A 27,427-nucleotide genomic window follows, 5' to 3' on the forward strand; every position below is an offset into this window, starting at 1 on the left:
GAGCCGTCGCGCCCTCGAACCGTGATCGTTGCCGGCCTGTTTGCGGCCCAGCCGCTGGGTCGCCCTCAGCATGGAGGGCAAGACGTGGGAGAAGCCGATTTACTTAGCGATGGGGCTTGGGGGGATGCCCATGGGGCACCCCGGGCATGTGGAAAACAACGTAAGAGCCAGGCGAGGGACGGAGCTTCTGGCACCCCGGAGCCCCGATCAGAGAGTTCCCTCTTCCCTCTAGGCCTTTGCCTTCCCCCACCACCACCACATAACACACATACACAAACACAAACACAAACACACACAGCGCCTTCCCGAAGGCCTCCCCTCATAGCCGCATCCTGAATAACGGTGGGGGAACAAAAGGTGATCTTTGCACATGCCCAGAGGCGCTTCTGTGGGTGCTCCCTAGTGGTGGGTTGAAAGCAACTGACTGGATTGGGGCTAAATTCTCAACTTCAGTGGCTGGCCTGCCAGATATAGAGTATCCAAGGGGGTTCAAATTGGCAACTTAAAAGTATGGGTCTTCCCTTGAAGACTTTCTCGTTCATTTATGGGTTTTTTCCCCCCCACCAAAGCATTCTCAGTGAGGATTATTTTTCCCCTCTATATTACCATTTTTTTGTCATTGCCTCCTCTACTTCTCCATTTTGATGTTTGTCTTCTAAAGCAATATCCCTGGAGAGATAGATTCACATGGCTCCAATTCTGATATTATAAAGATCTCGGAATAATGAAAAACCTGTCTGTTTCCTGGCCTTGGGGAGTAGAGTAGGCGCTGGTCCCTTGTGGGAAGTTCTATAGAGTATCATGTATGTGGTTCCCGCACTCCCTGACATACACAATATTTTAGGATGTTATATTGTCTTGCTTTTTAAAGTATAAGCCACCCAGAACTACTGAAATAAACATCAAGAAAACTGTAGTTGGATGGAGTTGATCAAATCCTGAACAAAAGAGAGGAGAAAAGTTTAAAAACAAAAGGCAAGGTGTGAGGCAAGGTTTGTAGGAAATAGTTGAGAGCTTTACATCAGTATAAACTAGATGTGGCTGCATTTTTTTTTCTTTATCTCATTCCTTAATTCCTTATGTATTTATGGACTAATGTTTGTTTATCTGCTTTTTTTGTTACGATATACTTAACTGTTGTGTGGACAATTTTGTTTGTGAATATATTCTATATTCTACTATTCCAAAGTAGATATGATCCAGCAGAACTTTTTTTTTCCAGTTGCCCAAACCTTTTGGTCATAAACTCATCAGTTTCCTACCAGGACTTCTCTTTGCTCAATTTCTTTTTTTATCAATATCTGAATTCTCCTTTATCTGGTTCTTTCTGATTATCTCACACCAAGTGCTATGCCTGTTCCTCCATTGCTGGCATAAGTAGATATTTAGCAGATAAGTAGATATGCCAATCCCTCTCTTATACACAGCTTGGTACTTTTCCAATCCCTTCATCTCATTCCTACTTTTCTTGAATTTTACTTGTCTTTATCTCCAATTTTTTCTTGGGCTTAGAAGTGTAGAACTTTCTCCATTATTCACACAATACCTCAACCACAACACCATTACCAGTCTCTGTATCATCCATCTACACCCATCTACCATCTATTATCAGATTTGTTGAGAATCGGTTGGCATACAAGTTTAATTATTAGCTAACCGTGGTTAAATTACACTGTAGCACATTGGTATCAGATTGGTTGTGTAGAACTACTGAGTCTCAGATGGTTTGTTGTCTGCCTTTTGTGCTCATAGCTTTGCAGGCCAAGCCTCCCTGGAAGACTTCAACATCCTCAGCCTTTCTCAGGGACAGGTAAGAGATGAGTTTGGGTACTTACTGTTTAAAGACCACAACAGCACTGTTTCCTAAACTGTGTGCCCTAATAATGCATCCGAGAAGTATTTGAATTGCTAAGTTATAAGGCATCAATTTATAAATCATCATATACCAATACTTTCAAGGAAGATTATTAGTCCCCTGCATATGTTGGTATGATGATATTAAGTTAGCAGTCCCCAACCATTCTGGCACCAGGGACCGGTTTCGGAAGAAAAATTGTCTTCCATGAATGGGGGGGGAGGGAGGAGGGGGGGAGAGAATGATTTCATGCACATATGAAGTTTCCCTTGCTCGCCTGCCACTCGTGTGCCCTGGTTCCTAGTAGTCCAGGACTGGTACTGGTCTGTGGCCCAGTGGTAGGGACCACTGATCTAAGTGATGTGTATTCATCTGATGATATCCGGAGCTCATTGCTTATTATTTACAGCAGTACTGGACCTGTGGTCCATAGACCCCTGGTTCCACAGTGTGTGGTTGTCACGGGGTCTGCAAAGGCTTGAAGAAGTGTTATGATTTAAATCTTGAATTAGGTCTTGGTAGTCCATGGCCACAAAAGGTATTTGAAGGGAGGCTTTGGTGAAGAAAATGTTGAGAACCACTGATTTACGCTATTAACCAAAACTGTACTGTTTTAATATTTTTGTATTGATCTGCATTTGTCCAGATCAGTGGGTCTCAGCTTGTGATCTGAGAACTATTGGTTGTCCATCCAAGTATTATAGATGACTTCTACTGCAGGTACCAGAATATGTGTGCATGTGTTTCAAATGGCCCCCAAATGGATTGATTTTATTTTGAACCCATTCATTCTCATAAAACCATGGAATATAAGAGCTGGAAGGAAACCATTTGATCCAATCTTTTCCAATAGGTTTACAAGACATTCTTTAAAATTTATTGTAAAGTTTGTTTTATTAATTAAATCACAATGAAGCAAGTCATGGTTTAATGTAGCAGATGCCCTGTTTTCCTCCCATCCCTTCTTTGGAATGAAGTTCTGAATGGGTCTGTAAGTTAATTCATACTATTTTTTTAAAAAAAATCCTCCAGAACCATAAATCTCTAAATTGGACTTGAAATGTTTCTTAGCTATATTTAAGTTTTTTAAAAAAATAGCATGGTCCAATCTAAAAATGTTTGGAAAATTCCTTTTAAGGATGTGTCGTTAGGAGGAACAATGCGATCATGGAGAAACAGGATGAGAAGGATGATGACAGAGGTAGGATCATTATGGATGATGGGAAGCTGTAGTTAGCCCTAGCTATGATTGAAAGAGTATGCCGATGTCTGGATTGGATCTCTTCAGATTGTGGGCACTTTTCCTGGGAATCAAATATTCCTACGTATTCCAAAGTGCCTCCCCGCCCCCCCCCCGTTAAACGACCAGTCACTTATAAGAGACCTCCCCATGAATACAGGTAAGCTCTTGACTTACAACCACAATTGAGCCCAACATTTTTGTTGCTAAGCGAGATAGTTACATGATTTTTGCTTCATTTTATGACCTTTCTTGCCACGGTTGATAAGTGAATCCCTGCATTAAATTAGTAACGCTGTTGTTAAGTGAATCTGACTTTCCCATTGACTTTGCTTGTCAGAAGATTGCAAAAGTGATCACATGACCCCCAGGACACAACAACTGTCATTAATATGAAGCAGTTTGCCAGGCATTTGAACTCTGATCACGTGACCATGGGGATGCTGCAATGGTCATAAGCATGAAAAATAATTGTAACTCACTTTTGTCAGTTGTTTTCATCACTTCAGTCACTAAGTGAACTGTTGTATGTTGAGGACTACCTGTACTTACAACCTGGATTTGAAGTTAGGCATCCCCTCCACCCCTCCCCAAAGTCACATGATTGCATTTCAGAGCTTGGGAACTGGCCCACGTTTACGACCTTTTGCAGCAACCTGCAGTCACCAGGCAAGGATTTAACAACATTTTTTTACCAGAAACCAGTCTTTACATCCCATATGTGGCAATAAAAAAACCATCCATTGTGGACAACATGCGTGAGGAAGAAGATGGTGATGGCAGAGTGAGGGTGGGCAAAAGGACAGAGGTTGGGGGCAGTCGAAGCCCCTTGTGGCCCTAAGTCAGGGGTCTGCAAACTTGGCTCTTTTAAGACTTGTGAACTCCAGAGTTCCTCAGCTTTGCTGGCTGAGGAACTCTGGGAATTGAAGTCCACAAGTCTTAAAAGAGCCAAGTTTGCAGACCCCTGCCCTAAGTGCAGGTGAGCTGCCAAACATCCGAAATTTGGTCATATGACAGTGAGGGTGTTGCAATGGCCGTAACTTCAGGGACCGGACATAGCTATTGTACAATCTGTTTGGTGCTGCGATAACTTCGAACAGTTGATAAAGGAATGGTCATTAACCAGAGTCCATCTGTATTCAGCTGTACATCCTTACCCAGTTTATGCAGACCAACATGTATGTCTGCATAAACTGGGTAATCTGTATACAGCTGAGTCCATATACCAAGGCAGTATTTATTCAAGTTTTACAGATTAACCCTTCCTTACCTGCTGACCAACAGTCCCTATTGTCTTCCTGCCAAAGATGAAATGGAAATGCATATACAAATGCAATTCCACTTGATGCTTAGTTCATTTTCTGGTGATTGATAGATTCTCTCCCCCCCCCCATCCCCCAGAGAAAAGCTGGCTGCCAAAGTTTTACATTGATGAGGACATCCATTTAGTACAGGGGTCTCCAATCTTGGCAACTTTAAGACTTGTGGACTTTAACTGCCAGAATTCCTCAGTCAGCTTTGCTGGCTGAGGAATTCTGGCAGTTGAAGTCCACAAGTCTTAAAGTTGCCAAGATTGGAGACCCCTGATTTAGTACACTGAGATTTCTAATAAGTTGAAGTTCTAATAAGATTAGAAGTTGAAATGGTTTCAGTTCATTCTTCTCCAATTAAAGAAGCCCATTTTTATTCAGCAGGCTGACTTTTCTGCTGTGGCATTTAAGGCACCTGCATATGTGGCTTATAATCCAGCTGATATAATGGGAAAGGAATAGAAACTGGAACAGTACAAGAAATATCAAGCACCAGTACTTTTCAGTTGGTACAATTTTGCCTATAGCCTGGTGAAAAAGCCACTGTCCAGGCAGTTTGAAAAGAAAGGTCTTCCCTTAGGTGTGTTCTATCGGTAGAGGGTATAAGCAGCACCCTCTTGGCTTCCGAGTCCATTTTTTTTCAGCAAAATGCTTCACTAGTTTATTTTTCTCACTTTACCCAGTGAGTGTGGCAGAAATGTCTCTCCTGAATAAGCTGATCCGGACGTCTCTTGTGGAATCGAGTCATCATGTGGAGATTCTACAACGGGATCCCAAATCGCCACTGTTTTCTGTAAACACCTTCGAAAACTTGCATTTGTGAGTAATAGGATTTCCAAATCATTATATTTAGCACATAGAAAGTCCACAAACAGATTCCAGTCTCTTATAAAGCGGTCTATAATATATAATAGATTGTTAACCGAGGGATTTGAAGATTAGTATATTGTTCAGCTTAACGTTGACTGTTTTTTCTACTTTCTTCATATGTATATAAGTATATGTACGTGTGTGTGTGTGTGTGTGTGTATGTATAGATAGATACATAGAGAGAGAAAGAAAAGAAAGAGCAGTAAAACAAACAAAATGAAACAAAAGAAAATATACATTCAACCCTAACAACAACAACAAAAAGAAAAAGTAGCAAATTCATATATATGAATTCATAAATATATGAATTTACTGCCTTTTCTTTTCTTTCAGCAATCAGCCAGGGTGGATCCTACATGTTGAATGTTAAATTTAATTGATCACTTTTTCCTCTCTCTTTTTTTTTTTTTGTACACTATTATTTTTCTTTTTTGTTGTTAGGGTTGAATAAATGTTTATTTTTGTTTCATTTTGTTTGTTTTACTGTTTGTATTTTATTTTTTAATGATAAAGCAATACATAACATTAAAAGAATTTCCAAGTCATTTACCTTGATGCATTCATTCTTAATTATTATTAATAACAATAACAATGTTATGAATTGTTATTAATTGTTCAGCAGTACATTTGAACCTCTTGCTGTTTTGACAGGAAGCCAGAACTATTGCAAGGTATTTATGGCATGGGTTTTAACAGGCCATCCAAGATACAGGAATCCGCACTGCCAATTATGCTTGCTGATCCGTAAGTTGCTTTAAAAGAAATTAGGAGGACCTTGCTTGCTCAGGAAAACCCCATATCAATTAGGCAGTGACGTCTATTAGCTGATTGAATCTGATGGGAATCTCAGTTTATCTGCCTTGAAGCTGAACTATTGCATTTCTTTCTTGGGGTGTCAAAGATGGTAATTGTATAAAAAGAATGCTGAACTGATTGACGAGACTTTGGGGTTCTAATGAGCAAAACAGCTTTTTTCTGGATGGGGCTGCGGTGATGATGAGGTATTGTTCCAAAACAATCCAGAGATTTATGTTTGCTTTACATATGACAGTCCTGTTGCAGAAATCTTGTCAGCTTATTCAGTTTTGTTCATCCTTTGAAATTGTATACTTTAATATATTATTGTTATTATTATTGTATCTTTTCTTAGTCTTTCAGGCTTGGTTTTATGTAATGTTCTCCTGGTTCTCCTTATTTAAATGCCCTTTCCACTTTATTTTTTGTCTGTTTAAAAAGAAATCCTGGAATGGTTTCATTTCTTTTTCTCTCGTTGGTCAGTTGCTCTCTATTTGCACAAATGTTAATGAAGTAATTTTGTATTTCAGACCCCAAAATCTTATAGCACAAAGTCAGTCAGGGACTGGCAAAACAGCTGCATTTGTTCTGGCTATGCTGAGCAGAACAGACCCAAAGAAGGAATTTCCACAGGTAAAAGTCACTGATTTGCTCAAACCTTGCTGCTTTCTTCAAGGACAGTTCACCAATGCTGTTCTGTGAGCAGAACTTTTGGCCTTAGCTCGAGTAAGACTGCTTCTGTGCCTTTCCTTGCCTGAAAAATATGATAGCAAAAGCTTTATAATCTGAGGTTTTTTTAAAAAAAAAATACTTTCCACTCAAATTTTAATTCCTTGCTTTTTTGGCACACATTTAAGGAATTTAGCTATGTGGGCAGTGATGAAACAATTCATCCAAATATTATTTTATTGGACCAATTCAACTCATACACACAAACACACCCATACACACAGACAGTTGATCTCAAAATGCTTTCCAAAATTGCCTGCTAAAAAAACAAGGTGTGAGTGAGAAACTTACTCAGGTAATATCTGCCTTTTTAAAAAATTTGCTCTAGAGTTGTTCATATAGAAACAGCAAAAATCTTTTACAAGTTCAAGGACATATTTAGTCAATGGGTAACCAGTCAGGAAAGTACAGGTAGTCCTTGACTTACGACCACAATTGAGGCCAAAATTTTTGTTGCTAAGTGAAACATTTGTTAATTTTGCCCCATTTTACGAACATATGGGCCACAATTGTTCAGTGAATCACCACAGTTGTTAATTTAGTAACACCGTTGTTAAGTGAATCTGACTTTCCCCATTGCTTGCCACAAGGTCGCAAAAGGGGATCACATGACCCTGGGATACTGTAACAGTCATGAATGTGAGTAGTTGCCAAACATCCAAATTTGAAAAAATAAATAAATAAATAATAAATAAATTTTGATCATGTAACTATGGAGAATACTGGAATGGTTGCAAATGTCAAGAATGGTCATAAGTCACTTTTTTCAGTGATATTGTAACTTTGCACTATCACTAAAATAACTCTTGTAAGTTGAGAACTTCATGCAAAGGTGGGGGGAATTCAGGTGTGTGATCACAAGACTCACTCCAATATGAGTCTGTCTTGCTTAAAATACAAAGAGTGGCGCCAAAATAATCCACATTTTATGAATGTGCTGCAGTTCAGATCCTTTTGAATGGAACATGGGAACAATTGCTGTGAGATAGAGATTTCATAAGAGGTAGATACTTCGTTAGCCATACTCATGTTTCCCCAAAAATAAGACAGGGTTTCATATTAATTTTTGCTCCAAAAGATGCATTAGGGCTTATTTACTGGTTAGGTCTTATTTCTGGGGAAACTACGGTACTAAATACACCCACTGTTGTGACCCAGGCCCAAGTAGGTAGGAGGAAACTCAGTCAGTGAAAAAACAAACTTTATTCGAACAGCTGAGAATTAACTCATTCTCAGCATAGTTCAACTAAATTAAAGCAAATTCCTCCCAACACTAATTCCTCAGTCCCATCGCAAACCTTGGTCCAATTAGGCAAACTGCCAAAGGTCTTTCTTGGCAAATGTTCAGAAGTCACAAAAATAAATGCAAGACGTAGACAAAGAAGAAGACAAAGCTACCAATGATTTTCTGGCAAAGCCCAAACGCCGTTGCTGGTCTGTTTTAAGCCTTGTGGGAGGGGCCAATCATCTCTCGGCCCTACTCCTGAGTCGTCCTCTTTGCTTGAGCTGCTCTTGCCTTCTGGCAGCTCTTCTCATGTGTGCATTAGGAACAGGCTTCTCCTGTTCCTCTGCCTCACTACTTTCAGCCTCTGGAGGTTCTGGAGTCCGCACCTCACTCCCCGATGGCCCTGGCCCCACTTCAGCCTCATCACTGTCTGACTCCATTGCCAGCTTTGCAGGCAGCTGGCGGACCACAACACCCATCTGGCTGACAATTTTAACGGATTTATTTTGGGGGTAGGGCTTATATTACGAGCATCCTGAAAAATCATGCTAGGACTTATTTTCCGGTTGGGTCTTATTTTCAGGGAAATGGTAATTACTCCATAGTTAAGTCATAATTGAAAAAGCACCCCAGGAAGCTGAATCAATGAATGTAAAAATGTGCATCTCTTGTTCAAAATTACATTTAAAATTTGGCTACAGGCTATATAGATAAGTCATGCATTTCTCTTGTCTTGCCTTGAAGTGCCTCTGCCTCTCTCCCACCTTTGAACTGGCTGTTCAAACTGGACATGTTGTTGAGAAAATGGGAAGATTCTGTGTCAATATAAATGTTAATTATGCTGTTCGAGGCAACAGAGGTAAAGATTTCTTACATACTCTATGTGCTAGATGTTTAACCTGCCTTTCCTCCATCACCTTCTGGAGTTACATCTTCTGCCTCTTCTAGTTTTTGGCCCTAATCCACTGTTTCTCAACCTGGACAACTTTAAGATGCGTGGACTTTAACTCCCAGAATTCCATAGCCAACATCTTAAAGTTGCCAACATTAAGAAACACAGCCTCCTAAGCAATAACCCTCTGAAGTGGGTTGGACTGAAAAGGAATAATTGGTCCAGAGTCATCCAGTGAATTTTCGTGACTGAAGATCTAGTTGATCCTGGGTCCTCAAGTAAAAGTCCATCATCCTGACTGTCAGGGTCTCTCTCTGCAAAGCCACCCTCTCTTCCTTATGGTAATACTCCTGAACTTATTTTGTAGAACGCAATGTTGCCGATCTCCCTTGATGCATGCTCATGACCGCATCTCTACTTCATATAGGGGATTCTTTCACAGGTTTTTTTTAAAATTTTGTAGGAATCTTTTCAGTCACTAAGAACAATATTACAGTTCCATTTTTCATCCACCTAGATGATTTTTGCTTCAGACCAGGAAATTTTCTGTGGTGTTCATGTTAATTTGTCTGAATCTTTGGGTGGGGTGGGGCTGTATTGGATGAATGATATTGCTGTAATTTATAGAATAATGGAGTTGGTAGGGATCTTGGAAGTCTTCTAGTCCAACCCCCTGCTCAAGCAGGAGACCCTAAACTATTTTCGACAATTGTTGTCCAGTCCCTTCTTAAAGCCTCCATTGTTGGAACATCCACAACTTCTGAAGGTGTTCCACTGGTTGATTGTTTTAACTGTCAGGAAGTTTCTTCTTAGTTCTAGGTTGCTTCTCTCCTTAGTTGATTAGTTTCCATCCACTGCTTCTTGTCCTGCCCTCTGGTGCTTTGGAAAATAGGTTGATCCTTTCTTCTTTGTGGCAGCCCCTCAAATATTGGAACACTGCTATCATGTCAACCCTAGTTCTTTTCACTAGACTAGACATGTCCAGTTTGGTTTTTAGATTGTAAGCTACTCCAGAGTTGTGATGGCCTTGGCCAACCGTACAATTTTAACAAATTTAATACATTGTGGATAAATATACAAAATAATCATACTTTTTCTTACAACCATAATATATTAGGAACTACTTTAAACTACTAGTTATTGCAGTATTTAGTTATTTGTATCCCACCATGGCATTTGGTAATGTTGGCTTAACCATACTCCAGAAATGTCAGAATGAACTTCCAATAGATGCCTATACTGTATATTGAGAAGAACTTGTCAGTTGCTTATGGGATAGTGTGAGGGCCATGGTGTAAACTCATTCTCTTCAAACTTCTTTTTGTGAGGTCCAGAGTAGATAATACAATTCCCGCCATATATTCCATACAATATTATAAATCCTATGAGTCTCAGCCAGCAGACCAGGAATATCTAATTAGGTGTGGGTGACATTCCAAAATATCTGGATGGCACCAAGACCTACTTGCCTGACTCCCTTTTTGAAAAAGAAGGCACAAAAGCTATGCATGCTTCTCTTTTGGGGTTCAATAAGATTAATAATGTTTATTCTCACATTTGTTTTGCCTTCATAGCAGTCCTATAGGGTGCCCAACATTCTCTTCGATTTCTTCCTTAAGTATGAAATTGGCCTGGAGACCCTAAAGAGAAATTTCCTGACAGCTAGAACAATTACCGTATTTTTCAGAGTATAAGACACACCTTAGTTTTCGGGGAGGAAAATAAGAAAAAAGTTGATTGGCAGGTGGATTGGCCTCCGGGAATACCCCCAATCAGCTGTTCCCAGAGGTGAATTTTAGCAACAGGTTCCTTGGTTGTGAGCTCTGTGCCTTGCTTTTTTTTTTTTTTGCTTTTTTTCTGCCTCTGAAACGAAAAAACTTCTTTCTGCCTCTGAAAGCCTGCAAAACAGCTTCAGAAAAAAAGCCTCTGAAGCTCTGTTTGGGAGCTTCTTTTCTGAAGCTCCGTTTGGGGCTTTTCTTCTAAGCTCCATTTGGGGCTTTTTTTCTGAGGCTCCATTTCTGATGCTTTTTTCAGCCTCTGAAACTTCCGTTTGAGAAGCTGGGCAGGGCTACATTCAGAGTATTAAGACGCATCCAGATTTTCACCCTCTTTTTTGGGGGGGAAAAGGTGCATCTTATACTCCAAAAATACGGTAATCAGTGAAATGAGTTGCCGCCAGAAGTTGTGGGTGCTCCAACACTGGAGGTTTGTAAGAAGAGATTGGACAACCATTTGTCTGAAATAGTAGATGGTTTCCTGCTTGAGCAGGAGGTTGGACTAGAAGATCTCCAAGGTCCCTTCCAATCTGTTATTCTGTTGATTTGAGGTTCCTAATTATCCAGCGTATTCAATTTCATATTTCCCTCATTCTGAACGAGATTAAAGAAAAACAACTTCACAAAAATACTATTACATAGTCCTCTAAGTTTTTTTCATTGCACAGATAATCCTTTTTACATATATATATGTTTTTCTTAGTTCCGAGGGGGACTTCAATAAGAGAACAAATAATAATTGGAACACCAGGGACCCTGCTAGATTGGTGTTTTAAACTAAAGCTTTTTAATCTGAAGAATATCAAAGTGTATGTGCTGGATGAAGCAGATGTCATGATCGATAAACAGAATTTCTTGGATCAGAGTGTTCGTATCCAGAGGTAAATCATGTTTTTCTTCTTTTTGTTTGTGAATAATAGTTTCTTTTCCACTGCTAAACATCCTGAATATTTAACTTTTCCCAAGTTGCCTCAATGCCACCCGTCATCCAAAAGACAGTCCTAAAAATACAGATCATGTAAATAATAATAAAAAAACATTTATCCATTTATATTATTGAGAACATCATTAAGATTCTTTTGCCAGGGCAAAAGCAGATCTCAGATTAAACAAATGCTGCTTCATGTGATACAGAAGAAAAGCATGGATGTTTTGGCTTTGCAAGAAGCTGGGTTGATCGACAACTTTTGATGCCTACCGTTTGTCATGGTATCTGCTGCAAAATCACCCAAGTCACTGGTCACTTCAGTTATACAATGCCCCTCTTAAAATTCCTGTACCAGATTTTTTTCCTATGCACTGTCTTCCTGTCTCCAATTTGAGAGCTCTTCTGCCCCCATGGAGTCAACAAACCATTGCTCTGTTTATCCCAGGACCATAAAATGTAGGGACTTTCAGTTGTTACTCAGTTCTGGTTGCCATCAACTGAACCAGCATGGCCCATAGAGAGGAATCATGGAAGCTACAGTCCGAATAGACCTTTGCTCATCTTTGATCTATGAAATTACCATCCTCAAGAGCTATGGTAGCACAGTGGTTAGAATGCAGTATTCTGCCCACTGCCAGGAGTTCGATCCTGATTGGCTCAAAGTTGACTCAGCCTTCCATCCTCCTGAGGTTGTTAAAATGAGGACTCAGATTGTTGGGGCAATAGGCTGACTCCATAAACTACTTAGAGAGGGCTGTATGAAGTGGTATATTTATTTGGACAATTTATATTGCTGCCTACTCACTCAAGACAACTTAAGGCAGCTTCCAGGAAATAAAAACACAATATAAAAGAAATTAAAATAATAACCCCTACCCAGGGGTGAAATGTTCCCGGTTCGCACTGTCTCCCCCGATTAGGTAGCGATGGCAGCTGCTGGTTCAGAGGACCAGTAGCAAAAATCCCTGGCCCCACCCCCCTGCCTCTGCTGAGCCGCACCATCAGCAGTTTTTTTTTTTTACTTTTAAAAGTTTTTCTTCAAACGAAACATGCCTTTAAAAGTAAAAAAAAAACCCTCTGATGATCGCGCGGCTGAGCAGAGATCAAAACCCTTTTAAAGTTTTTTTTAAAAAACCCTCTTCAGCCGAAAGGGGGGGGAAAAAAGAAAAAAACCCCAGGATTTAAAAGCCTCCTCTGGCGATCCCAGAGGAGTTTCCTGATTCTCACAGGCTTTTAAACTCACTTTTTAACAGCCCCCACTTACAAGAGCCCCCACCCATGCCCAGCCAATTCCCCCTCCTCACTTACCTATAATTACTGCTCCTTTCCGGCTGCCACTGCATGCTTTTCTTCAGCTACTGAAGGAAAAAAAAAAGCTTGCTTTGACTTCCTGCTTTGCTAGCTGAGGAACTCTGGGATTTGAAGTCCACAATAAAATAAAATAAAATAAAATAATAAAATAAAATATTTGTGCAGCTTTCTGAGATTTGGTGTGTTTCTGTAGTGTTCACTCTAACTGCACAAACACACAAAATCTCAGAAAGCTGTATGTGGCATTTTGTGTGTGTGTGTGTGTGTGTGTAAAGTGTGAAAGTTGGTTTTTGATACCTCTTACTGTTTTTTATACTTTGTTTATTATTTTTATTATTTATTGTTATTGGCCACGCCCACCCAGTCATCTGACCACCAAGCCACGCCCACCAATTAAGCCACGCCCACAGAACCGGTAGGGAAAATTTTTAGCTTTCACCCCTGCCCCCACCCCAACAACAACAAACACTCATACCAACCATTTCATGGGCTCCACCCCGTTCTGGGTTTCCCAGGCCCGCTGGCAAAAGCATGTCTTGAGGGCTTCCGGAAGAGTCTCAGAGTGGGGGCCAGTCTAATTTCCAGAGGGATGATGTTCAGAGGGAGGGAACCACCACGGAGAAGGCCCTTCTGGGTCTCTCCAGATGTATCTTCTTGTGGATGGGCCCTGCAACATTCCTTGCCTCCCCGCTCCAGTGGGTCGGATGGATGTGACTGGCAAGAGACTGTTCCTCAGTTGACCTCATCCGAAGCCATGAAGAGCTTTAAAGGTGCCAACCAGAATTGTGCCCAGAATTGGCAATCAATGCAGCTCCTACTGGAGAAGTGATACCTGTACATACTGAAGTCTGCACAAAACCATGCAGGCCGCTGTATTTTGCACCAACTGAAGCTTCCGCATGCTTTATATATATAGTCTAAGTCTAGACTACGTCTAAGTGTTACCAGTCTAAGTGCTGTTGCTTTAATACTATTAGTTGAATATTGCCTGGGTCTATGACAATTCCCCACGTCCAACTCACTGCAGGACAAGAGTCAAAGAAACAGTGGAATAGAGTCATTGAAGAAAGGATTCAAAAGGAGGGACAGAATGAAACGTGAATGGCAAAAATCAAAATATTTATTTATTTATTTTAAATAATTAAATGGAATTGTTAAATTGTCCTGCAGTGAGTTGGCTACGGCGAGTTGTCCCAATTCTGCCTTGCAGGTCTGTGCTGATGAGCAATTTTCTGTCGTTGGAAGCACTGAAGATCAAATCTGGAAACCTCATGCGTGTAAAATCACTTGAGCTGCAGGTTCTTTGAAATAAGTTCCTTCCTTTATGGGAAGATTGGCCAAGGGCCGATGCAGAATGGTTTCTTTGGGTATTTAATATCGGCTCCTTTCATTCCTATATGTTGGAACTCTTCTTTCTTTAAAAAATTTCCCATAGAGCTTTGTCTCCAGATTGCCAGCTGCTTCTCTTCTCTGCAACCTTTGAGGAGCCTGTACTAAAGTTTGCCCAGCGCATCATCCCTGAGCCCAACATCATTAAGCTCCGCCGAGAAGAGCTGACCCTCAGCAATATCCGGCAGTATTATTTTGAGTGTGAGAAGAAGGAAGAGAAATTCAGAGCCCTGTGCAACATCTATGGCAGCATCACCATCGGCCAGGCCATCATTTTCTGCCAGGTAAGGTGCTCTGTGGTCCTCCCTTTAAGGTAAAAACCATTCTAGGAACCCAAAGTCCTGCAGCCCAGTTCTGCTTTTATGATAAAGTTAGGAGGGCGATAAAACCTTGCAAGTCTGAAAGTGCTTTGCCTCTCCCTCCATAGAACCAGGGAGGGTTTTATCTGAGACTTTTGTACAGGGAGTCCTTGACTTATGACCACAATTGGGCCCAAAGTTTATGTGGCTAAATGAACATAATTTGTTAAGGAATTTTGCCCCATTTTACGACCTTTCGCACCACAATTGTTACGTGAATCGCTGCAGTTAAGTTTGTAACGTGGCTGTTAAGTGAATTGGCTTCCCTATGGACTTTGTTTGTCAGAAGCTTGCAAAAGGTGATCCACGTGACCCTGGGACACTGCCCCCGTCATACATCTGAGTCAATTGTCAAGGATCCAAATGTAAATCACGTAACCATGGGGATGCTGCAACAGTCCTAAGTGTGAAAAATGGTCATAAGTCGCTTTTTTCAATGCTGTTGTAACTTCAAACGGTCACTAAACGAACTGCTGTAAGTCAAGGACTACCTGTAGACGTTACAGTTCATTTCCTGGCTCGGGTTTCTGTTATCCAAGCATTGTCTTGGTAGCAGCTTTTCTTCCTGTTCCTTCTTTTCTTCTGCCCGTTACATCTGGCCAGCATTGGGCTGCATTCAGGCATCTTCCTGCAGATGTCTCACCACTACATCTGGGACATTCCCATCAGCTACCAAGCAGCCAAAGAGGGAATAGCATTTTCAGTTGGTTTATATTGACGTTGAGAAATGCCACGAGATACAGAAGAAGAAAGAAGAGTGAGTCGCTGTAGTAAGTGGCTTCCTGGGTTCCGTGTTTTTATTTATTGCGTCCTGAAACCTGTTTCTGTTGGGTGGGTTGTAAAGGAATACTTACAGTACATCAAACATGCAACCGGTGGACCGTCTATTCCAGGGCTTCCCTTTGTTGCCATTCTCCTTTCTTGTACATTTTTGACAGACGCGTTACAATGCTAAATGGCTGTACCATGCCCTAAGAGATGATGGGCACCAAGTGTCCCTGCTGATCGGGGAACTGACAGTTGACCAGCGGGCAGAGGTGATCCAGCAGTTCCGTGATGGGAAATTCAAAGTCCTCATCACAACCAACATCTGCGCCAGAGGTATAGTTCTAGTAGCTGAAGCTCTCCCTGTCTTATGACCCAGGTCGCCTAGGCCAGGGGTCTGCAAACTTGGCTCCTTTAAGACTTGTGGACTTCAACTCCCAGAGTTCCTCAGCCAGCTTTGCTTCAGCTTCAATCACAACAATACACGAGCACACAATAGATTTAAGCTTAATGTGAACTGCTCCAATCTTGATTGCAGAAAATATGACTTCAGTAACAGAGTTGTTAATGCCTGGAATGCACTACCAGACTCTGTGGTCTCTTCCCAAAATCCCCAAAGCTTTAACCAAAAACTATCTACTATTGACCTCACCCCATTCCTAAGAGGTCTGTAAGGGCGTGCATAAGAGCACCAACGTGCCTACCATTCCTGTCCTAATGTTCCCTTTGATTGTATCCAAATTCATATAGTTATTACATACTTATGCTTATATATATGCTTATATATTGTATAGTTATTTCATGCTTATGCTTATATATACTGTTGTGACAAATAAATATATAAATAAAAAAATAAAATAAAATAAAATAAAATAAAATAAATTTTCCAAAGTTGGGGCAGTGAAAGCCAAAGGAAACAATTGCTCTTGACAAAGATGAACTCCTACTCCTCCTCCCTCCCCCACTTCTCCTTAAGTCAACATACCAGGTGTTTCTTGTGAGGAGGGGCGGGGCGACCTACTCCTGAGTAGCCTTGCAGCCTTCCTTCGAGCTGGCCTCTGCTCTACTCTCTCTGCTCTCGGATTGAGTGGGGGAGGCAGCTGTTCTTCATCAGAGGGGATCTGCTGCAGGGGTGAAATGCATCTGGTTCGGGCTGGATTGCCTGATCCGGTAGCGATGGTGGTGCAAAACTCGCCGGTAGCAAAAATCCCTGCTTCCCCCAACCCATTTCCAGCTGAGCCACGCGATCATCAGAGTTGGTTTTTAAAAAAAAACTTTTAAAAGCATTTTTTCTTTGGCCGAAAACTTGCTTTTAAAAGTGAAAAAAAAAAGTTGGCCACGCCCACCCGGTCACATTACCCCCCCACCAAGCCACGCCCACATTACCAGTAGTAACAAATTTTACATTTCACCCCTGATCTGCTGCCTCTTGGCACCACTGCCTGTCTACAGCCGATCCCTACCTATGTCTATGAGCATCGTCCTCAGGCCCTGGCCTCTCCAAGCGTTCCAAGGGAGACGTGCCATCCCAACACTTCCTCCTCCTCCTGAACTGGGTTCCGATGACGCCATGACACCAGGGGTGAAATGTAAAATTTGTTACTACTGGTTCTGTGGGTGTGGCTTGGTGGAAGGGGGGTTAATGTGACTGGGTGGCCAACCTTTTTTTTTTTACTTTTAAAAGCATTTTTTCTACAACCTCTTTGGCTGAAGAGGTGGTAAAAAATGCTTTTAAAAGCCTCTGATGATCAGGCAACTCAGCTGGGATCGTTGGAACCCTTTAAAAGCTTTTAAAAGACTCCTCTGGCGATCCCAGCTGAGTTGCCTGATCACCAGAACCCTTTAAAAGCTTTTTTTTTTTTTACAGCCTCTTCGGCCGAAGAGATAGTAGAAAAAATACTTTGAAAAGGTTCTGACAATCCCAGCTGAGCCGCGCGATCATCAGAGGCTTTTTTTTTTTACTTTTAAAAGCATTCTCCGAACCACCCGCCGCCATCGCTACCTAGATCCGGCGATCCAGTCCAAACCGGGAGGATTTCACCCCTGCATGACGCCCTGGTTTTTCCTGCTGCTGTCCAGGCAGGTCAGCCACCCAGAATCCTCTTTGTTTATATTTCCCCCTAGGCATTGACGTGATGCAGGTCACCATCGTGGTCAACTTTACCTTGCCTACAACAGTGTTCCGGGGGCCTGACTTCGAGGCCTACCTCCACCGCATCGGTCGAACCGGCCGCTTTGGAAAGAAGGGTCTGGCGTTCAATATGGTGGAAAGGAAAAACTTACCTCTTCTGTTTGAAATCCAGGATCACTTCCGTGAGTGTGATACGTTCCCTGGGCCAGAAACCCCACAAGGTTGGGCAATCCAAAATGTAAACATTAAGTCAGAAGCTTCCTCTGCTTTTAGTTTGCATCAGAGCTGTAGACCGGGAAACTCTGAAGGCTGCAGTGCTTGGAAGATCAGAGCCACAAAGAGATGGAATCACCTACCTTTAATTTGACAATAATTCTTAATATTCACCTTAAATCAAGTAGCCATTTATCTGAGCAGGTGGACCTCTCTCAAACACATCATTGTCTATAGCAATGCACCCTCTGAATTTCTTAGAAGGCCTACAGAGCAGGGTTCTCCAACCTTGGCAACTTTAAGCCTGGTGGACTTCAACTCCCAGAATTTTGGGAGCTTTGCTGGCTGGGGAGTTCTGGGAGTTGAAGTCCACCAGGCTTAAAGTTGCCAAGGTTGGAGACCCCTGCTACAGAGGACTCACACCTCACCTATCAAAAAACTCACCATAAGGTCCTCACCTGATGTGTTCCACATCTGTTCCATCACAAGACCCTCACCTGATATGACCCATCACAAGACCTATCACTACATTCATCACAAGACCCTTTCCTGATGTGTTCCACATCTGATCTAGGGGTGAAATGCTACCGGTTCGGGGCGGTTCGCCTAAACCGGTAGTGAAAATGCTACTGGTTCCCCCAACTGGTAGTAAAAGAATGCTTTAAAATTTTTTTTTTAAAAAAGTTCCAAGGATTGCACAGCACAGCTGATCGTCTGAACTTTTTTTTTTTACTTTTTTAAAGCATTTTTTTACTACCGGTTCTGGCAAATAGGAAAAATGCTTAAAAAAAGTTTTAAAAAAGGTTCCAACAATCAGCTGTGACAATCAGCTGTGCCGCGCAATCCTCGGAACTTTTTTTTTACCTTTTAAAGCATTTTTTTTACTACCTATTGCCCAAACCGGTATTTTTGTGTAAAGTGTGATAAGTTTGTGTTTGAGCTCTCTGTGACTCTGTGAGGTTCCTGCTTGTTGCAGGGGCCGCTTTTGTGTGAAGTCCAGCTGCTTTTGCATTGTGTGTGAGTCAGTTGTGTAGCTTTTGTGTTATTTTTGTGTAAAGAGTGATAGTTGGTTTTCCCGGTCACATGACCATCAAGCCACGCCCATAGAACCGGTAAAGAAAATTTTTGAATTCCACCACTGTTCTGATCCATCACAAGACCCATGACAAGATCCTCATCTGATGTGACCCATGACAAGACCTATCACTAGATCCATCATAAGGACCTCACCTGACGCGATCTTCCCATCACAAGACCCACTGACCACACAAAGCCCTTATAAGCAGAACGCCAACACTGACATCCCCTAAACTCGACTGAAGATGCTACCTAGCCTGGTAACAAAATGTTCGGAAACCAGTTCACAAGCTCAGAGAACAAACCTCCACCCTCCCCCTACCTACAGCATTTTTGCTAGGGATAGAGGCATTCTTGAAAACGGCTTCCCTTAGCCACAGGTGTTTTTGTTTTGCAGTTTCGTTTAATCAGAAGGGTGTAAAAATAGAATTTGGAGGCAGAAAGGGTAGTGTAGGCACTGCTGTATCACAAAACCTCAGAAGATGCACAGTTGGTTCTCAGCGATCGCAATTGAACTCAAAATTTATTTTGCTAAGTGAGGAATCAGCTGAGTGAGTTTTCTTGCCATGTTTGTTAAGTGAATCACTGCCATTCTTAAATCACCAACATGGCTGCTGAGTGAATCTGGTGTCTGACTGCAAAAGGGGATCACATGACCCCAGGACACTGCAACCGTCATAAATGTGAGTCATTTGTCAAACATCCGGATGTGAGTGACGTGATCATGTGGATGCTGCAAACGATCATAAGTGTGAAAAATGGTCATAAGTCACTTCTTTCTGTGCTGTTATAAACTTCGAACGGTCACTAAGCAAGCTGTTGTAAGTGGAGGGCTAGCTGTACCTCCTGCAATTCAGTGGCTTAGATGCCTTTCCAAAAAGTCAGCTGCAGATTTATTTCTTTTCAGAGATCGTGATCCAACGCCTTGATCCAGAGGATATGGAAGCGCTAGAAAAAATAGAAGACTGAAGCCGTATTATTTTGTACAAGAGATTTTGTCAGATTAAAGAAAAAATGTCTTGTTCCTGTATTTTTCTTCTGCAAACTGCTATGGTGGTACATAGAATTGTTCAGATGATGAGCTTAGGTAAAGGTAAAAGTTCCCCTCGCACATATGTGCTAGTCATTCCCAACTCTAGGGGGCGGTGCTCATCTCCGTTTCAAAGCCGAAGAGCCAGCACTGTCTGAAGACGTCTCCGTGGTCATGTGGCCGGCATGACTCAATGCCAAAGGTGTACGGAACACTGTTCCCTTCCCACCAAAGGTGGTTCCTATTTTTCTACTTGCATTTTTTACGTGCTTTCGAGCTGCTAGGTTGGCAGAAGCTGGGACAAGTAACGGGAGCTCACCCTGTTAGGCATCACTAGGGATTCGAACCGCTGAACTGCCGACCTTTTGATCGACAAGCTCAGCATCTTAGCCACTCAGCCACCGCGTCCCCTTACGATGAGCTTAACAAACCTTTAATCTCAAGAATCCCTTATTTTCTACCTAGATGCACGGTGCCATTTTGTTACACTGATGGGACTACGAGTATGCAATCGTTTGAGGGCTCTTTTTCTGAGAAAATGGAGGAACTTGCCGATCCACACTGTTAAGTGGTTTTTACGTAAACGCCTTAGTTCCACATGTCCAATATTTCCATCATACAGTTGGATAGTATTCCGTAGTCACTTGTACCAGGATCATGGGTATCATCAGATCGGAATACATATATTTGACTTTGAGAGATAAATCTGTACCATGATTTGAGCCAGAGGGTGAAATGCTCCCGGTTCGGACCGGATCACCTGATCCGATAGTGATGGCGGCAGGTGGTTTGGAGAACCGGTAGCAAAAATCCCTGCCCCTCCCCCCATGCCCAGCTGAACCGCACAATCATCAGAGATTTTTTTAAACGCTTTTAAAAGAAAAAAAAGCCTGCTGATTGTGCAGCTCAGCTGGGATTGTCAGAGCCTTTTAAAAGCATTTTTTCTACAATCTCTTCAGCCGAAGAGGTTATAGAAAAAATGCTTTTAAAAGTAAAAGAAAAAAGTTGGCTAAGCCCACCCAGTCACATTACCCCCCCCAAGCCACGCCCACAGAACCGGTAGTAACAAATTTTACATTTCACCACTGATTTGAGCTAAGGTTTAAGTTAATAAAGTGACTTAGAAGAGAGCATAAGAACAGGTAATTATTCTGCTTGCCTGTAGGAGTCAGTAGCTGCTTGTATTAAAAGCCGACTTACAAGCAATTTTGATTTAAGGAGATTTTGTGCTGTATGTATGTTTTTAAAAAAATCCCTTCTCACTCCTATGGGTGGCCAATGTCTTCCTAGTCTTGGATTCTCTCCCATTGGGCTGAGAATTTGAGGGCTCTGCGTAGGATCTTAGCCGTTCCTAGCACTGTATTTCCATAGCTTTCCACAGCGTGCCAGGATAATGTGTAGGTATAAGCAACAAATTTCACTTCCTAAATGAAAAAAATAGGCAAACCCACCGTCTTTTCTCTAACACTGCCCTCCAAATAATGTAGGATTGAGTCCTACCTGTTGATGTCTTGTTGAAATAGACTGGACAACCATTTGACCGGGATGGTAGAAGGCAGGGGTCCCCAAGCCCTGGTTCTGTAGACCGGCACTGGGCATGGCAAAAACCGGGCCACGCAAACAGGTGAAGCCCCATCCACAGGATGCAGGCGGCACGCGAAACCATGCCCTCCCCCTCTGGTCCATGGAAAAACTTCTCCATGGAACCGGTCCCTGGTGCCCAAAAGGTTTGGGGCCACTGATATAAAGTCTCTTGCCTTGAGCAGGAGGTTGAACTAGAACAGGGGTCTCCAACCTTGGCAACTTTGCTTTGCTGGCTGAGGAATTCTGTGAGTTGAAGTCCACAAGTCTTAAAGTTGCCAAGGTTGGAGACCCCTGGACTAGAAGACGCTCCTCCTCCCCCTGAGGTCCCATCCAGCCCTATGAGTTATGTTCTAAATAAGAACATAGCAGCAAATAGATGCCAGATCACCTTGATGGGTATCCAGAGCATCACTGGACGAACGACTGAACCAGAAAGAGACACATGGACAGTCCTTTGGTCCTTCTTGCTTAGCAGTCCAGACATGTAGTCCTCAACTTACGAGCATAACTGAGCCCTAAACTTCTGTTGCTGAGATAATGGATTTTACCCCATTTTATGACCTTTCTTGCCACAGTTTTTAAAGTTAGTAGCAGGGTTGTTAAGTGAATCTGACTTTAGAACAGTGCAGGCCAATGCATCATGTGCAAGCCACGCCCACCCTAGCTCCGCAAATGGGGAAAGCATTGTGAAGTGTCATGTGATGCGGCAAGTTTGACACCTGTTCTTTAGAAGGTTGCAAAAGGTGATCACATGACCCCAGGACACGGCATCTGTCATACGTCTGAATTTTGATCACATGGCCATGGGGATGCTACAACAGTTGTAAGTCTAAAAACAGTCGTAAGTCACTTTTTTAAGTGCCATTGTAACGCCAAACAATGACTAAATGAATGGTTGTAAGTAGAGGACTACCTATATTAATTATTTGTGGTTCCCAGATGCCTGTGCAGAGGTTTTCAGGCTGCATTTGCAGATAATGGGTAAACTTCTCTATGCAAGGCCTGTTTTTTTCTCTCTCCAGGGGATTCCTTGATCTTGTACTCTGATTTCTGAAAAAGAAATTTAAAATATTTCATGGCCTCTGGGATGATTTCCTGGAGATTTTAGGAAGCAGCCAAGATGTTATTTAAATACTCAAAAATACGTATTTACCCCTTGCATTCTCTTTGCTATTTTAACACAAGCACCAAATGAAACACGGATTCTGGTTGCTGCTAGTCTGTTCTGGCCAGCACTTCAGTTTAAGAAATGTGTCATCCCACTATAAAGTAAAATTAGAAAAGGATTATTTGAGCATCCTTTCCCCCAAGGACAGCATGGTGTTCCTGCTTCTTTTTAATCACATCGAGGGCAGTGTGGGCTATAAAAGCGACAGAAAGCGGAAACCTTTTCCCCTCTTTATTTTTTCACGTGGAAAATGTTCCACTTTGAGCGGCGCTTTTCTCAGAAGATAAAAGTGATCCTGGCATCCGAATGCATGCAAAGTCGATCCCGTTGGCTCTGCTGGACGTGGTGGTCCTTCCTAGGTGTAGCTGGAGACTTGAGTTGCATCATGCAAGTTCTGCTGCAGTGAAGCAGGAGCTGGCATGAAGAAAGAGAACAATTTGAAAATCTTGCAGAGACAAGTTTGCATAACTCCTTACGCACAGCCCCAACCCCTGGGGAACTGGATCATTGGCACCAGGGCACACAGTTGATACAGCCAATTGCCTGCTACATTGGTGGCCTGCGAATAAACATGGCACGGGAGGTTGAAAAACACAAACCCCAGGACATTTCTCTCCCTCCCCCCTTTCTTTTTTCCACAGAAAGAACATTGGGCAATAAAAGGAAATGCGATCGCTAGAAAAGGTTTGGCATGGCGCAACCCTATCTCCCGTGGTGTGAAAAATAGAAGGAAGAAGTTGTCCAGAAGAAAAAGAGTAGCTAAGGGAAATATATGAAATATTCTAAGCTTTTGCTTCTACCAGGCTGCGTTCACCTACTGTGCTAAGTCGCGGCTTTGAAGAAGCCACAACTGGTTGAGGTCACACATCTTTGTAAGTCATATGCCAAGCGAAACTGTTGTGCTTAGACCCATCTTCTCCACTCTGGAACGCTTCAGCTGGGTGGATTTCAGCTTACAGGTTTTTCTCAGCCGGTGTGCCCATTGCTGAGAATTTGGACAGTTTATGTGGGTGTAGCTGGGTACCAACTCACTACAACCATTTCAACTGCCCAAGCTTGGAAAAGCTGCAGGAACTTTAGACCAGTCAAGGTGGACCATCTCCATCTGTGATCTGCCTTCTCCCATCTTACCTCTTCAGCGCTCAGTCAGAAGAAGGGTGTTAGGAAAGAAACTTCACAGCTAGTCCTATCATTAGGTGAGACCTTGATTCATTTTCTATACAGTTAACCCTTTCAGAATCATAAAACAACTGGATTTGTCAAGTTCAGGGGTGTCTACAAAGGAAGTAAAATAGTCAAAATGGCGGCCACAGCCATGCATTCAAAGGCCCAATCTTTCTTACCTGCATTGCCAAACGTCCACAAAGTGGTCAAAAACATCAACATGGTGGAAATCACCATGCAATCAAACCTCCGCCCTTGATTGTGCATTGTGACAGATGTAAAAAGGGTGGAGTTTCGATTGCATAGTGGTGGCCAACGCAATGTAACTTTTGTCCTGCAGTGAGTTGGCCCTGGCGAATTGTCATGGATCCAGTGGGGGTTTGTCCCACACAACATGGCAGGAAGCAAGCTGAGACAGCCATATATGATCAGCTGGACATGACCAGCTTCTGCCCAGCTGGAATGAAAACAGAATCCTGAATTTGAACGAACAGCTGCTAGGGAGCTGACAGCTCAGAGATCTCCTCACTCTGCATGGCAAATATTTTGAGTTTGCTTTTTGTACATGAGTTGTGCACTCTTTACGCTAAACACAGCTGGCTTAGCCATATTTGATTGAATAAACCACAATTAGATGGGTTGACATATCACACTTGCTAAAACAACCCACCAGCAGCATTAAGGCTTAGTGGATCTATTTGTCCCCAAATAGTGTCACTTTCTGTAGCTTAGCACAATATCCAGAAGTTTCTCCCCTGAACCAAACAATGGGCCCAGTTGTAAACACTGCTTAAAAGATATTGCAAAGAGAGGCTCAAAAACTCACCCTCTTTAAGTCATGCATGCTTATGCTCTTCCTACAACTTCCCTTTACTTCTGCATCTCCCTTCCCTCTCCCCCCCACCAGTTCCCTGCTATATTACTTGAACAATTCCTGCCTTTATATTGCCAGCATCATTTCCACAATTGGCCCGTGTCATATGTAGCTAATCAGCAGGCCTGCGGCAGAACAGGAATGATAAATTGTTTTTTTTAAAAAAATTCAATAAAGTTAGTGGAGAACATTGGAACCAGCTGTAGGGTTGAGTCTGCAATTCCGGATGGAATGGACAAGATATGGCTAAGCTTATCCCGTACGGACATTTGCTTTGGATGATTGAAGAAGCAGCAGGACAGCCAAGAGACTTATTAAATACACGAGGAAGTCTCGGATTCAGATCTTGTCACTGCATAAAAAGGGAGAGAGAAATTATATTTTTAAGGAACAACAAAGCATAGCATGGCACCTTAAAGATTAAAACACTTATTAAGATACTCGTCTGTTATTGGTCATGAAACATTAAGATAAGGGAGCTCAAGGGAAAAAATTAAAAAACCAAAAATAATGTACAGGGATAAATTACCTGATTGGCCACCAGCAATCATGAAACGATTGTTGGGTGCAACACCAACATTTTAACATAATTGAAAGATTCACTCCATGGCGTGGAGAGAATATAGGAATTAAGGGGAAGATTTGTCCGTGTTTCAAGATGCAAAAGGAAGACAAAAGTTCATGAAAGCTGATGGTTTTTAACAAGATTTATTAGTTGGGAAAGTCCTCGACTTACAACAGTTCATTTAGTGATCGTTCCAAGTTACAATAGCACTGAAAAAAATAACTTATGACAATTTTTCACACTTATGTCCATTGCCGCATCTGAATCATGGTAACATGATTAACATTTGGATGTTTGACAACTGACTCATATTTATGACGGTTGCAGTGTCCCAGGGTCATGTGATCCTCTTTTGCGACCTTCTGACAAGCAAAGTCAAGTGGGAAGCCATATTCGTTTAATCACCTTGTTATTAATTTAAGGATTGCAGTGATTCACTTAACAAACGTGGCAAAAAAAGTCATAAAATGGGGCAAAACTCACTGAACAAATTTCTCACAAACAATAAAAATTTTGGGCTCAATAATTGTGGTTGTAATTTGAGGACTACCTGCACCAGATTCTTCCTGGTTTTTTGCTACCATGGACTAACAGGGCTGGTTTCTTGTCTGTTCATAAGAGTGTCACTGAAATGAGATTTTTTTTTTCAGGAAAAAAAGTCAAAATGTATGTTTTAAAATTGGATATTGAAGAAAAAAAGTGCCTTAGATCCTTGTTTTCGAATGGCTGTGGGCTCTCCAGCTCTTAGCTGGTATAAGTATTGTTTTACATACAATGCAGTCAGCAGTTCTAATTGAAATGGGTGCTTTTAATCTTCGTATTGTATAATTGCCAACATCATCCCTTTCAACATCATCGTCAACATCATCTCAAGAAACATCCAAATGACCCACCACTGTCCTGATTAAACTTTACTTGATAGATTTATGAGGAACTAACGGATTCCTGTTACTAAAAACTCAATGTTCCCAAGCTGGAACTTTCTGTTGGCGAAGGAGAGGCACAATTTATGTGACTGCATTCTTCCAGCAGCTATGAATGACAGTTCCTTTGTCCTAACTTGTGTAACGCTTCTTCATCCTGTATCTATCTTGAAAAGTAGTTCTTAGCAGCTGGTGATAAATGGACAGACATTTGTGTCTTTCTCCATATTCTCACCCAATGATCTTTAAAGGAAGGAGGGAGGGAGGGAGGGAGAGGGAGAGGGGGAGAGAGAGAGAGAGAGGGAGAGGGGGAGAGAGGGAGAGAGGGAGAGAGGGAGAGAGATGCTTTGTGAATGATAGCTCATGCAAATTAACTCAGGCGGAGCAAAATATCCAGGTTACCTCTCTCCCCATTCTCATCGGTAGGAGAACATTTGAGACCCAACTCCTATTTCAATGTCAAGATGATTTGATCCTTGAGGGTGATCTCCCTTTCATGTCTGCATTTTAATTATATCCCTGGACTTCATGATATTTTGCCCTTTTATCTTCCGAGAAACTTTTAAGGCTTCAGTGGATGGCAAGGAAGCTCCCGGTGTTTTTAAAATGCCCTTGTGATTTCAGTCAAGGGGGTGGATTTTCCTCTAATCTGTTTTCACACTGAGCTCTTGGGCCTGAAAAAAAATCAGTCCTGGTCCTCTATTTACTCCAAGTGCCTAAATAACATCTGTGCTCTGCAAATGATATTTTAACTTTTTAATATATTGGATGGAGGCTTTGCTTTCTATTACTTACTAAACAAGCAGATTAAGGCAGTCAAAAGAAGAGGAGAATGAGCTGTTAGGGGAAAAAAGCTAGATTCCAAATTCCTAGGTTTTATTTACCCAAAAGAGTGAAGAAAGAAGGCATGCCATCATGGCAAATCTGCCTTGGCGTGGCCCTTTTCTTACCGCAGACTTTCTATCTGTTTAATCGCACCAAAGTTCCCACTGAAGACAAGACAACCATTAGTCTCCAGACACTGACAGAAGTACCTTTAGGGGAACCAACGGCTGCGGTGCAGCTCGCTTGTCTTGTCTATTTTGACTTAATTAATTCCCTGCATATTGATCTTCTGAGATCTGATGTCATTATTTCTCGGAGACATTGACTGTGCTTGCAAGCCCAACCAGAATCTCTACCATCTCGATTGACAGAAAGGCAAATTATCTCTTCTTTTTGCCAATTAATTCTGCTGGTTATGAGCCTCTTCTCC

General features: G+C 42.0%; 1 protein-coding gene and 1 long non-coding RNA gene across 2 annotated transcripts; one reads left to right on the plus strand and one right to left on the minus strand.

The window, feature by feature from the left end:
* The first annotated feature begins 8 nt into the window (after window positions 1–8).
* DDX25 (DEAD-box helicase 25) lies at window positions 9–19,856 on the plus strand. Its single transcript, XM_058194394.1, has 12 exons — window positions 9–160; window positions 1,753–1,810; window positions 2,994–3,056; window positions 5,089–5,224; window positions 5,927–6,019; window positions 6,601–6,703; window positions 8,769–8,883; window positions 11,395–11,572; window positions 14,366–14,603; window positions 15,617–15,779; window positions 17,568–17,756; window positions 19,772–19,856. The coding sequence occupies exons 1-12, from the start codon at window positions 71–73 to the stop codon at window positions 19,831–19,833; spliced, it is 1,488 nt and encodes a 495-aa protein (XP_058050377.1). The 5' UTR covers window positions 9–70; the 3' UTR covers window positions 19,834–19,856.
* LOC131203789 (uncharacterized) lies at window positions 19,569–24,627 on the minus strand. Its single transcript, XR_009156481.1, has 4 exons — window positions 22,866–24,627; window positions 22,632–22,740; window positions 22,392–22,528; window positions 19,569–19,812 (listed from the first exon to the last, which is right to left on the minus strand). It is a non-coding gene; the product is annotated as an uncharacterized LOC131203789 (long non-coding RNA).
* Window positions 24,628–27,427: the final 2,800 nt, after the last annotated feature.

Source organism: Ahaetulla prasina, chromosome 9 (assembly GCF_028640845.1).
Source record: "Ahaetulla prasina isolate Xishuangbanna chromosome 9, ASM2864084v1, whole genome shotgun sequence".
NCBI classification, from domain to species: domain Eukaryota; kingdom Metazoa; phylum Chordata; class Lepidosauria; order Squamata; family Colubridae; genus Ahaetulla; species Ahaetulla prasina.